Source organism: Lucilia sericata, unplaced genomic scaffold, assembly GCF_015586225.1.
Source record: "Lucilia sericata isolate MDLA Ls3-8-SP2 unplaced genomic scaffold, ASM1558622v1 Contig005986F_arrow, whole genome shotgun sequence".
Taxonomy (NCBI): domain Eukaryota; kingdom Metazoa; phylum Arthropoda; class Insecta; order Diptera; family Calliphoridae; genus Lucilia; species Lucilia sericata.
In genome coordinates this window covers 5,819-18,934 of record NW_023997659.1, presented here as the reverse complement: position 1 = coordinate 18,934, position 13,116 = coordinate 5,819, and the positions used below count along the sequence as shown (strand labels likewise).

Sequence of the window (13,116 nt, the reverse complement as noted above, 5' to 3'; positions counted from 1 at the left end):
GGTAGATAATTTATCTGTAGATACTAAGACACTAACTCAAATTAAAGATACTTAAGGTCTGGTCCTTGATTGAATCAGAGAGTCTGGTCTGGTAACTGGCGCGTCACGGTTGTTTCGTTCTCACTTGCTTCCTTTGCGATTGTTAAATATAAGTTCTTATATGAATTGTTGAAAATAAAGTAAACTTAAAAAAGGAAAAAAAAAAACAAGCACAAAATATTATCCTGGTAATCCTGGCAAACATCCTTATAAATGGCGCCCGAGCAGGGACATTATTTGTGTTAAAAAAAAAAACTTTGTATAAATTCTGTGCAGGAAAAAAGGACGAAAAATACTTAAAAAAAAATATATTCTTTTAAAAATAATAAAACCGGCAAAATCATAAAATCTGTGTATAAATACTAAAGATAAAAAAAAAAGATACATATTTTTCGTAAAATAATAAATAAAATAAAATAAAAAAAAAATCCGTGAATAAAATAACAAGTTCTCAACATGAGCCGCGTATTCATTAACCAGCTTAAAAAGGATGTTCTTGGTGCAGCGCTGAAGGATATGGGGCTTGAAAATGAAGGAACCTTGGATGAAATGAGGGCTCGGTTGCGAAATTACCTAGACAAAAACAATATTCCCAGGGAACATGAACTGCTGATAGAGAACCTGAGAGCTATGTCGGAGCCATCGGAAAAGGAGTTGAAGGTTCCTACCGTTCGAGTATCTCGTGAATCCTCACCAGTGTGTTTTCGAGAGAAGACGGATATAGGTTCAGATAATCATTCTGAGGTCTGTGATAAGGTGCGTAAATGGGGAATTAAATACGATGGTGGAAAGGACCCGCTAGGTTTTCTGGAACGTATTGACGAACTTGCTACCTGTTATTCCATACCACAACATACTCTTTTAAATTTTATGCCGGAACTACTAAAAGGTGACGCTTTGTCCTGGTATCGAAACAATAAGACCTCGTGGAAATCTTACAGTGACTTTGTATGTGATTTTAAATTATTCTTTTTGCCAACTCGTTTCTTTGAAAATTTGGAGGACGATATTCGTAGTAAAAAACAAGGTGCAGGTGAAAGTTTTGTGGAGTATGTAACTGCCATACAAACCTTAATGAGATTATCCAATTTATCTGGTCAGGAACAACTAGAAAGAATATACTTAAATTGTCGTGCCGATTACAAAATGTATATAAAAAGAAAAGATTTTTCTAGATTACGTGAACTAATTGTTTTAGCTCAGGAATTTGAGAGCATTCGCGCTGAAGAAAATACTCAAAAGAAAGTCCTTCGACGTTTACAAACTGCTGTTGCCGTAAATAATACTAATAATCGAAGTGTGTGTTATCGTTGTGGTGAACAAGGACATACTCGGAGAACTTGTACCAATGCCCAAGTTTTATTTTGCTGGGACTGTGGGAAGCGTGGGGTGATGACAGTTGACTGCTGCAGACGTGGAGCGGAAAACAACCGAGGAGGTCCGTCGACAGGAGAAGAGGAGACGGATCTCTAAATAGAAAACCTCTTCCTATATCTCTCGAAATTGATGACGACTACCGCTTACGTACCCGGATTACGTTAAAAAATACGAAAATACAAGCTGTTCTGGACACCGGTGCTACCCACTCGTGTATCCATTCTTCGGTTATACAGGATCTACGAATTCCTATGGTTCCTCCTAAAGTGAATACTCTCCACCTAGCGGACCAATCCAAGATATTTACAGAAGGTTCTGTCGACATTTGGTTTATACTAAATGGAGTGGTATATCGACACAACTTCCTAGTCTTAAATAATATTCTAGATCCAATCATCATCGGCAATAACTTTATATATCAAACAGGCGCAGAAATTCGTATAACTACAAGAACCCACATCGGAAACAAACTGGTATGTCTACAAATGATTTTCCACAAATTAGTTCCTTGCTGAACCATTCCTGTGACGAAACTCAAGGAGAAACCCTGGAGCAGCAAAAAGTGCACTCTTTTCTAGAAACGCAACTATCCCGTTTCGACTCCATTAAAGGCCATTCGAATATCACCGAACATGTTATCACCATGAAACACAACAGACCTTTACGGCAGCGGTATTATCCGCGGAACCCGGCGATGCAAAAGGTAATAGACGACCAAATTGACTGAATTGATCCAAGATGGAAGAATTGAACCCTCCAAGAGTCCATACAGCTCTCCAATTGTTTTGGCAAAGAAAAAGAATAATGAGTGGCGCCTGTGCGTGGATTACCGGCAAATTAACGAGAACTCGATACGTGACGCTTACCCGATTCCACAAATAAATGCAATCCTAGAAAAACTTAGGAATAGCAAATTTTTTAGTACCATTGATCTTCGACATGGGTATTGGCAAATACCCATGGCTTCAGAGAGTAAGCCTTATACTGCCTTCACTGTTCCTGGACGTGGACTCTTTCAGTGGCGTGTAATGCCTTTCGGCCTACATTCTGCACCAGCTACGTTTCAAAGAGCTCTCGATACCATAATTGGACCTGAACTGGACGAATTCGCATTTGCGTATTTGGATGATATTGTAGTGCTTGGAAGTGACCTGGAAAATCATTTGTGTAACCTTAGAGTTGTTTTTGATCGATTAGTTGGTGCTAAACTTCGAATTAACATCGAAAAATGCACTTTTGCAAAGAAAGAAATAAGATATCTGGGTCATATCATAAGTGCCCAGGGTATACACACTGATCCCGAAAAGGTAAATGCGGTCGTAGCTCTCCCAGAACCAACAACATTAAAAGAGTTGAGGTCATTCCTCAATACAGCATCCTGGTATCGTCGCTTTATACCAAATTTTTCTACAATCACTAGTCCCTTAAATATTCTATTAAAGAAAACAAAGAAGTGGGAATGGGGTGATGAGCAGAGGATGGCTTTCGAAGAAATTAAGCAAAAACTTATAGAAGCACCTGCTCTTACATGTCCTGATTTCAGTCGTACCTTCATATTGCAGACAGATGCCAGCGACGTCGGTCTAGGAGTGGTGTTGACGCAAGAATTCGAGGAAGGAGAAAAGGTGATCGCGTATGCCAGCCGCACTCTTTCTGCACCCGAAAAGAACTACACTGTCACAGAAAAAGAATGTCTTGCAATAATCTGGGGAATTCGGAAAATGAGGCACTACTTAGAAGGATATCATTTTATTATAGTGACAGATCACCAATCTCTGAAATGGTTAAACTCGATACAATCACCTTCAGGTAGAATAGCTCGTTGGGCTCTAGAAATCGTGCAGTTTGATTACGAGGTACGGTACCGTAAAGGTAAATACAATGTTATCGCAGACTCGCTGTCCAGATATCCAGCAGATAAAGGTAGTAATTCAACCCCAATACTACAAACACTTGTCAAGGGCGGAATTATTGAGGACAAATGGTTTCTAAATAAGATAAAGCTGGTACAGAAATTCCCCGAACAACTTCCAGACTACCAAATCGATAAAAACGGGAAATTTACGACGGCATATCTATGATTCTAGTGCTTTTAACGAACAGGATCCAGTTCCTTGGAAATTGGTGATCCCCAAAGATGAACGATTGCGCGTACTTACTGAATGTCACGACGATGTAACAGCTGGTCACTTGGGTATACATAAAACAACAGCACGAGTAACGAAACTGTATTACTGGCCGGGAATGTTTCGCGATATTGCAAAATTAAACTTAACTTGGCATACTGTTTGTGCGGATTTTGTTGGTCCGCTACCGCGTTCGAGTCATGGAAATACCACCCTAATTGTATTTTATGATAAATTCAGTAAATGGTCAGAATTTGTAGCTGTACGTCAAGCCACCACAAAAACGTTTATTAAGGCGTTTAGGGAGAGGATATTAGCTCGTTTTGGAATTCCCTACATTCTGTTGACTGACAATGGAACTCAGTTTACCAGCCGTGAGTGTAAAAAATACTTTGAATCTCTGGGTATCAGACAGCAATTTACGGCTCCATACTCTCCACAAGAAAACCCTACAGAAAGGACCAATCGTATCATAAAAACGATGATAGCACAATTCACAGAACATAATCAACGGAAATGGGATGAACAATTACCTGAGTTGTCATTAGCTTTAAATTCCAGTAAACAGAGTTCTACCAAGTTCAGCCCAGCTTACCTAACACAGGGCAGAGAATTACGACTCCCTAATACGGTGTTTAACGAGAAAACGGAATCAGAGGTCACTAGAAAGCAGTATGAATCCAGGCGAAAAGCACACACATCTTCAAGAAATCTTTGCCTTTGTCAAAGATAATCTCCATCGCGCAACAAACTCACAGGCAAAATATTATAATCTGAGAAGACGCGATTGGTCTCCTCGAAAAGGAGATTTGGTGTTACTAAAGTCACGAGTTCTGTCAAAAGCAATAGACTTCTTTGCTGCCAAATTAGCGCCCAAGTTTGAGGGGCCCTATGTAGTTACCAAATATATTTCTCCAGTTATAGTACACCTGGCGGACGTAAATACCAAGAAAGATCGAGGGACTGCACATATCAAAGACTTGAAACAGTATCACGCGTAAGATAAGTTCAATTAGTTTTTTTTTTTTCTCGTAGAAACTAATTATGGACGACAACAAATTCCAACGAAGCTGCCAAAGGTTCCGAGAAGCAATGGATCGTGAAAACCGGAAAAGAAGAAAGATTGTCGAAATACAATCCATCACATATCTGCCAAATCTCAATATGCAGTCAATCACTGGTAACCAAAAGAAGTCTGATGTATTAGCCCGGCTTGTTGAAGATTTAGGAATCGGTGAAGATGACCCACATCTAGACATTCCTGAGGTACTGGCATCGATTACACCCATAAGTCCTGGCAAACGTACACGCTTCCTGGTGGGAAACAAACAGCTATTCCGTCGAAGTTTATATTCGAAGATCACTCGACGTTTGGATCATCCATAAAGAAGAGAAGTTTGTGTTCCCAAAGCCTAGGAATGACATAGCTATGCCGGTTTAAAAAAAAATTCAAACCAAGGGGGAGATGTAACGAAGTAATTCGTTACATATTTTATTTTCAAAATTATTTTATTATATATATATAAATATATATATAAATAGTTACAATGGAGATATTTTTTTTTGTTATATATGTTCTATTGAATAATAATTATTTCATTTATTTAAATTCAAAATTATTATCGAAATATATATATATAAATAGTTACAATGGAGATATTTTTTTTGTTATATATGTTCTATTGAATAATAATTATTTCATTTATTTAAATTCAAAATTATTATCGAAATAAAATCATTAATTTAAGAGATTGTTAATATAAGAGTATTATTAATTTAGTATAAGAGAACTGAACAACCCACTCTCTTTATTTTCTAGTTAACTCACTGTATTACTACTACTACCATTCAATGTCATTACAATGCAATATCACTACAGGTCAATATCACTGCTTCTTCAGTTGGGCATGTGCTGCCGTAGTGGACGGACAGCTATCGCAAGTTTGTAACAGCTTCGATAGCAGCCTTACACAGGCAAAACATATCCAACTCAGTAGTAGTGGTAGGGTATCTACTGGTATTTACAGCCATAGATCCAAATCGGTAGTAGTGTTAGGGTATCTACTGGTATTTACTGCCATAGATCCCAAACAATGTAGTAGTGCAGAGGGAATCTAATGGTATTTACGGCCATAGATCCCAGGCAATGTAGTAGTAGTGCATAGGGAATCTACTGGTCTTGACAGCCATAGATCCCAGGCAATGTAATGATGAACTTGTGGTAGTAGGTAGATAATTTATCTGTAGATACTAAGACACTAACTCAAATTAAAGATACTTAAGGTCTGGTCCTTGATTGAATCAGAGAGTCTGGTCTGGTAACTGGCGCGTCACGGTTGTTTCGTTCTCACTTGCTTCCTTTGCGATTGTTAAATATAAGTTCTTATATGAATTGTTGAAAATAAAATAAACTTAAAAAAGAAAAAAAAAACAAGCACAAAATATTATCCTGGTAATCCTGGCAAACATCCTTATATTCTTTTAGCGGTGATTTTCGCCGGACACTTCCTGTGATACCTGGTTCAACGCCGGCTGATGAACTCAATGCTTGCCTAAAATCATCATATCTCTGGCAGCATGTTCACACGTTAAAATTAACAACAAAACAATTGCTGGATTTAGGAAATGGAAAAATGACAATTGAGCCAACCACAAATTGTGTAAAGTTTCCCTCTAACTTTTGTAGGATCACACAATCAAAGAAAGAGTTAATATATTGTGTTTTTCCAAATCTTCAACATAATTTCAAAAACTGGCACCCAAAAACATTGACGTTAATTGTATCAATAATATTATTTTGAATAGAATCGATGGTAATTTAAAAACATATAAATCCATCGATACTGTTACAAATAATGATGATGTCGTCAATGTATCCCCACGAATTGAAGTTGAAAATTGGCGTTCCAATTATTTTATTGCGAAATATTGATCCACCACGTCTTTGTAATGGTACTCGATTAACAGTTAAAAAATTAATGAACAACTTAATCGAAGCAACGATTACAACTGGCCAATATAAAGGAACGGATGTCTTACTACCTCGGATCTCAATGACAACATCGGAAATGCCATTCGACTTTACACGTTTGCAATTTCCTACACGTTTGGCATTCGGGATGACAATAAACAAATTTCAGGGTCAATCCCTGCAAGTGTGTGGAATAAATCTCGAAAATCCATGCTTCTCACATGGTCAGCTTTATGTTGCATGCTCGCGAGTTGAGAAACCTTCAGATTTGTATATCTACGCGCCTGAGGGGAAAACGAAAAATATTGTATATCCCAAGGCTTTAGAATAGGAAAATAATTATTAAGAAAAATTTTAATTGTAAATATTAAGTAAATTAAATTTTAGTAATTTTGTAATATTTTGTAAATTTATGCTAATGAATAGGAATAAGAAATAATTATTAAGAAATAATATATGTACATATGTAAATATCATTAATTAATAAACAGTAAGAAATTATAGTCGGGCGAGGCCGACCATATAATACCCTACACCTTTGACAAAAATATAATGTGATTTAGTTGCCATAATAAGGCATTTAAGTTGAATTGTACCTTGCCTTAGATATATGTACATACTTAAGCCGTTTATTGTTGAATAAATTGTGGACATTTAAGTAAAATTTTGATGGGGGCTTTTCATAGGGGCTAGGGTCATATGAGAACCTATTATTATGGAATTCATGGGGGTCATCAAGTCTTGTATACAACTTGGTTATTGCAGCTTCTTGTCGAGATATGAGTATATTAAACATAATTATGAACTTAAAAGCCCAATTCGGCGGGTTCAGTTGTATGGGGGCTAGGTGAAATAATGGACCGATGTAAACCATTTTCAACAGGCTTCATCTACGGTACCATAAAAGATCATGTGCCAAATTTCATTGAATTATCTCCAAAATTGCGACCTGTAGTTTGATTACAAGTTTTAAAAGCCCTATTCGAGGGGTTCAGTTGTATGGGGGCTAGGTGAAATAATGGACCGATAGTAACCATTTTCAATAGGCTTCATCTGCGGTACCATAAAAGATAATGTGCCAAATTTCATTGAATTATCTCTAAAATTGCGACCTGTAGTTTGATTACAAAGTTTTAAAAGTCCTATTCGGGGTTTCAGTTGTATGGGGACTAGGTGAAGTAATGGACCGATGGTAACCATTTTCAACAGGCTTCGTCCCTGGGACAATAGAAGATCATGTACCAAATTTCATTGAATTATCTCCAAAATTGCGACCTGTAGTTTAATTACAAGTTTAAAAGCCCTATTCGAGGGGTTCAGTTGTATGGGGGCTAGGTGAAATAATGGACCGATGTTAACCATTTTTAATAGGCTTCGTCACTGGGATAATAGAAGATCATGTACCAAATTTCATTGAATTATCTCCAAAATTGCGACCTGTAGTTTGATTACAAGGTTTACATGGACGGACGGACAGACGGACGGACAGACGGACGGACAGACGGACGGACATAGCTAAATCGACTCAGAAAATGATTCTGAGCCGATTGGTATACTTTAAGGTGGGTATAGGACCAATATTATTGTGCGTTACAAACATCAGCACAAACCCAATATACCCTCCCCACTAAAGTGGTGTAGGGTATAAATACTTTAAATATCAAACTTTCTTTGTCTTATTATACCCTACACCACTTTAGTGGGGAGGGTATATTGGGTTTGTGCTGATGTTTGTAACGCACAATAATATTGGTCCTATAACCACCTTAAAGTATACCAATCGGCTCAGAATCATTTTCTGAGTCGATTTAGCTATGTCCGTCCGTCTGTCCGTCCGTCTGTCCGTCCGTCCGTCCATGTAAACCTTGTAATCAAACTACAGGTCGCAATTTTGAAGATAATTCAATGAAATTTGGTACATGATCTTCTATTGTCACAGGGACGAAGCCTATTGAAAATGGTTAAGATCGGTCCATTATTTCACCTAGCCCCCATACAACTGAACCCCCAATAGGGCTTGTAATCCTTGTAATCAAACTACAGGTCGCAATTTTGCAGATAATTCAATGAAATTTGGCACATGATCTTTTATGGTATCGTAGACAAAGCCTATTGAAAATGGTTTACATCGGTCCATTATTTCACCTAGCCCCCATACAACTGAACCCCTCGAATAGGGCTTTTAAAACTTTTAATCAAACTACAGGTCGCAATTTTGGAGATAATTCAATGAAATTTGGCACATGATCTTTTATGGTATCGTAAACGAAGTCTATTGAAAATGGTTAACATCGGTCCATTATTTCACCTAGCCCCCATACAACAGAACCCCCGAATAGGGCTTTTAAAACTTGTAATCAAACTACAGGTCGCAATTTTGGAGATAATGCAATGAAATTTGGCACATGATCTTTTATGGTACCGTAGACGAAGCCTATTGAAAATGGTTACCATCGGTCCATTATTTCACCTAGTCCCCCGTACTACTGCACCCCCCGAATAGGGCTTTTAAAAGTTGTAATCAAACTACAGGTCGCAATTTTGGAGATAATTCAATGAAATTTGGCACATTATCTTTTATGGTACCGTAGACGAAGCCTATTGAAAATGGTTACCATCGGTCCATTATTTCACCTAGCCCCCATACAACTGAACCCCCGAATAGGGCTTTTAAAACTTGTAATCAAACTACAGGTCGCAATTTTGGAGATAATTCAATGAAATTTGGCACATGATCTTTTATGGTACCGTAGATGAATCCTGTTGAAAATGGTTTACATCGGTCCATTATTTCACCTAGCCCTTATACAACTGAACCCGCCGAATAGGGCTTTTAAGTTCATAATTAAGTTCATATACTCATATCTCGACAAAAAGCTGCAATAACCAAGTTGTATACAAGACTTGATGACCCCCACGAATTCCATAATAATAGGTTCTCATATGACCCTAGCCGCTATGAAAAGCCCCCATCAAAATTTCACTTAAATGTCCACAATTTTATTCAACAATAAACGGCTTAAGTATGTATATCTAAGGCAAGGTACAATTCAACATAAATGCATTATTATGGCAACTAAATCACATTATATTTTTGTCAAAGGTGTAGGGTATTATATGGTCGGCCTCGCCCGACTATAATTTCTTACTTGTTATACCCTACACCACTTTAGTGGGGAGGGTATATTGGGTTTGTGCTGATGTTTGTAACGCACAATAATATTGGTCCTATACCCACCTTAAAGTATACCAATCGGCTCAGAATCATTTTCTGAGTCGATTTAGCTATGTCCGTCCGTCTGTCCGTCCGTCTGTCCGTCTGTCCGTCCGTCCGTCCATGTAAACCTTGTAATCAAACTACAGGTCGCAATTTTGAAGATAATTCAATGAAATTTGGTACATGATCTTCTATTGTCACAGGGACGAAGCCTATTGAAAATGGTTAAGATCGGTCCATTATTTCACCTAGCCCCCATACAACTGAACCCCCCAATAGGGCTTGTAATCCTTGTAATCAAACTACAGGTCGCAATTTTGCAGATAATTCAATGAAATTTGGCACATGATCTTTATGGTATCTTAGACAAAGCCTATTGAAAATGGTTTACATCGGTCCATTATTTCACCTAGCCCTCATACAACTGAACCCCTCGAATAGGGCTTTTAAAACTTTAATCAAACTACAGGTCGCAATTTTGGAGATAATTCAATGAAATTTGGCACATGATCTTTTATGGTATCGTAGACGAAGTCTATTGAAAATAGTTAACAGCGGTCCATTATTTCACCTAGCCCCCATACAACAGAACCCCCGAATAGGGCTTTTAAAACTTGTAATCAAACTACAGGTCGCAATTTTGGAGATAATGCAATGAAATTTGGCACATGATCTTTTATGGTACCGTAGACGAAGCCTATTGAAAATGGTTACCATCGGTCCATTATTTCACCTAGTCCCCGTACAACTGCACCCCCCGTATAGGGCTTTTAAAATTTGTAATCAAACTACAGGTCGCAATTTTGGAGATAATTCAATGAAATTTGGCACATTATCTTTTATGGTACCGTAGACGAAGCCTATTGAAAATGGTTACCATCGGTCCATTATTTCACCTAGCCCCCATACAACTGAACCCCCGAATAGGGCTTTTAAAACTTGTAATCAAACTACAGGTCGCAATTTTGGAGATAATTCAATGCAATTTGGCACATGATCTTTTATGGTACCGTAGATGAATCCTGTTGAAAATGGTTTACATCGGTCCATTATTTCACCTAGCCCTTATACAACTGAACCCGCCGAATAGGGCTTTTAAGTTCATAATTAAGTTCATATGCTCATATCTCGACAAAAAGCTGCAATAACCAAGTTGTATACAAGACTTGATGACCCCCACGAATTCCATAATAATAGGTTCTCATATGACCCTAGCCGCTATGAAAAGCCCCCCATCAAAATTTCACTTAAATGTCCACAATTTTATTCAACAATAAACGGCTTAAGTATGTATATCTAAGGCAAGGTACAATTCAACATAAATGCATTATTATGGCAACTAAATCACATTATATTTTTGTCAAAGGTGTAGGGTATTATATGGTCGGCCTCGCCCGACTATAATTTCTTACTTGTTTTATTTTGCCAAACACCAAATACTTACCTAAAATAAAATATCATTAACCCATTGATGCTTAGTGAGAATTATGATAGTTTAGCATTGTTAACTATTTTAAATTTTCGCAAAAAATAATGTATAGAATAAGTCAAATGAATCCTGTCGTTAAAATTTTATTTATAGTTATACATACATTTCAATCAATATGAATAAATTAATTTATGTAAATATGAATTGCTAAAGGAAATTTCAAAAGGGTGTTTTCTTTGGAAATGATTGAGGATATAGTGTAGTACTAGTCGATAGGATTAATGTAGGGGTTTCAAATAAAAGATTTGGCTTTTGAAACATAGGTAGGCGAGGGTATGAGGCCATCTCTCTTAAGAACACCAAAGAGAGGTTACCTGAGTATTCTATTTCTGACGTTTTATTTATTTTAATTTTATAGTGACTAGATGGGGCATCGAAGAAAACTTATTAGACTAGTCACTTATGCCCTTACACCGTAAGATAAATAAAAAGGGAGTCTATAACAAACATTGTAATGGATCGGAGGAATTTAGGAAAGGACCGAACCCCCCACACCACTGTAGCTAGCGAACTAAAGGCTCCCGTAGTCCTATCCCTAAATCCCTTATGATTGAATAGTCATGCTTTAAAATAGTATAGTTGATATTTAGTTTCAAATACGTGTTCGTGATTCTTTTGTCACATATTATAACTTGCGTAGAAATGTTTGGATTTGAGCATGAATCTATTTAGTGGTTTATAGAAGGCGTTCATTTTGATTCGTTTGGTCTTGATCATTACATAAAATGGCGCCCAACGTGGGGCCGATAGGACGAAAGTCTTTTCGGTTCTACAACTTTTTCCTTATCCTATCCTTTATAATAGCAAGATTTTTTGAGAATATCCACCAGGATTTTGCTGGATTTTCTCGACTATTTGAGTGAAAAATTTCGAATAGATTGACCGCTCAATACCTGGTGATCCTTTCAATAAAATTGTTTGATATTTAAATGGTAATTTCAAGTTTATGCAATATTGTTCAGAAAGTATAGAGTTTTTAGAATTACTTTTATGCGATAATGACTGGCAAAGAGCATGATGGATATCGTTTACTTTGCACGGAGCGAAGTAATGACCAATGCGCTTTGGAAATACGAACGAAAAATTATACAATACAGTACAGTCAGGGCGGAAAAGATTTTGAAAATATATTCTTTTGAGAACAATAGACTATAGCCCAGATTTTATTTCCAATGTCAGAAATTTAATACTTAAAAAATTGTCCTACACTTATCCTTATTAACAAATGAAAACACCCGTTCGTATATCAAGTACTAATTTTGTGAAAGTTACAATAAAACAAGTTAGAGTGCTATATTCGGCTGAGCCGAATCTTAAATACCCTCCACCAGCAACTTTTGTATTAATTAATAAAATATTTGTAGAAATAAGTTTTCTCATGTCTTAAATAGAAAAATCCCAAGATTTAAACAGCTTAAATCTATTACAATTCCAAGATTTATTGAACATTAGAAACGCCACTTTCTTTTAAATTTTTATAGCGCCATAAGATATGCTTTAGCGATATTTAGTATTTGCATGTATGCTTGTGTGTGAAAGATTTAAGGATTTCAAAATACATACATATATATAATTTTGTTCTACACAAATTGATAATGCAAATAGTTAATACGGTTAAAGCGCTTTTAGGGGCAGCACCTAGTATGAGAGATATGACCAAATATAGACCGATCGTAAAAATTCTTTAAGCAAAATTTCTGTACATAAAAACTATATTTCAGTAAAATTTTGTATCTATATCGTAATTTAGTAATAAGTAATGTGTGTTCAAGTGACTTTCTGAAGGGACACTTGCATGGGACCCACCGCAACCATGTTATGAACCTATCGAGAAAAAATCTTGAAATATAATTTTTGTATACAAAACTATTATTTGTGCCAAATGTTGTATCAATGG

At 36.7% G+C, this 13,116-nt stretch overlaps 1 protein-coding gene across 1 annotated transcript; it reads left to right on the top strand.

Moving 5' to 3' along the window:
• The first annotated feature begins 2,375 nt into the window (after positions 1-2,375).
• LOC119615583 lies at positions 2,376-4,928 on the top strand. Its single transcript, XM_037971590.1, has 3 exons — positions 2,376-3,272; positions 3,451-4,200; positions 4,578-4,928. The coding sequence occupies exons 1-3, from the start codon at positions 2,376-2,378 to the stop codon at positions 4,926-4,928; spliced, it is 1,998 nt and encodes a 665-aa protein (XP_037827518.1).
• Positions 4,929-13,116: the final 8,188 nt, after the last annotated feature.

Bases quoted from the DNA above. Each gene is read 5' to 3' on its own strand.
- LOC119615583 (XM_037971590.1), top strand. From the start codon at position 2,376: ATGGCTTCAGAGAGTAAGCCTTATACTGCCTTCACTGTTCCTGGACGT. The intron at 3,273-3,450 runs GTACGGTACCGT...AACAACTTCCAG, and splicing joins TCGTGCAGTTTGATTACGAG to ACTACCAAATCGATAAAAAC. The intron at 4,201-4,577 runs GTCACTAGAAAG...TTTTTCTCGTAG, and splicing joins ACGAGAAAACGGAATCAGAG to AAACTAATTATGGACGACAA.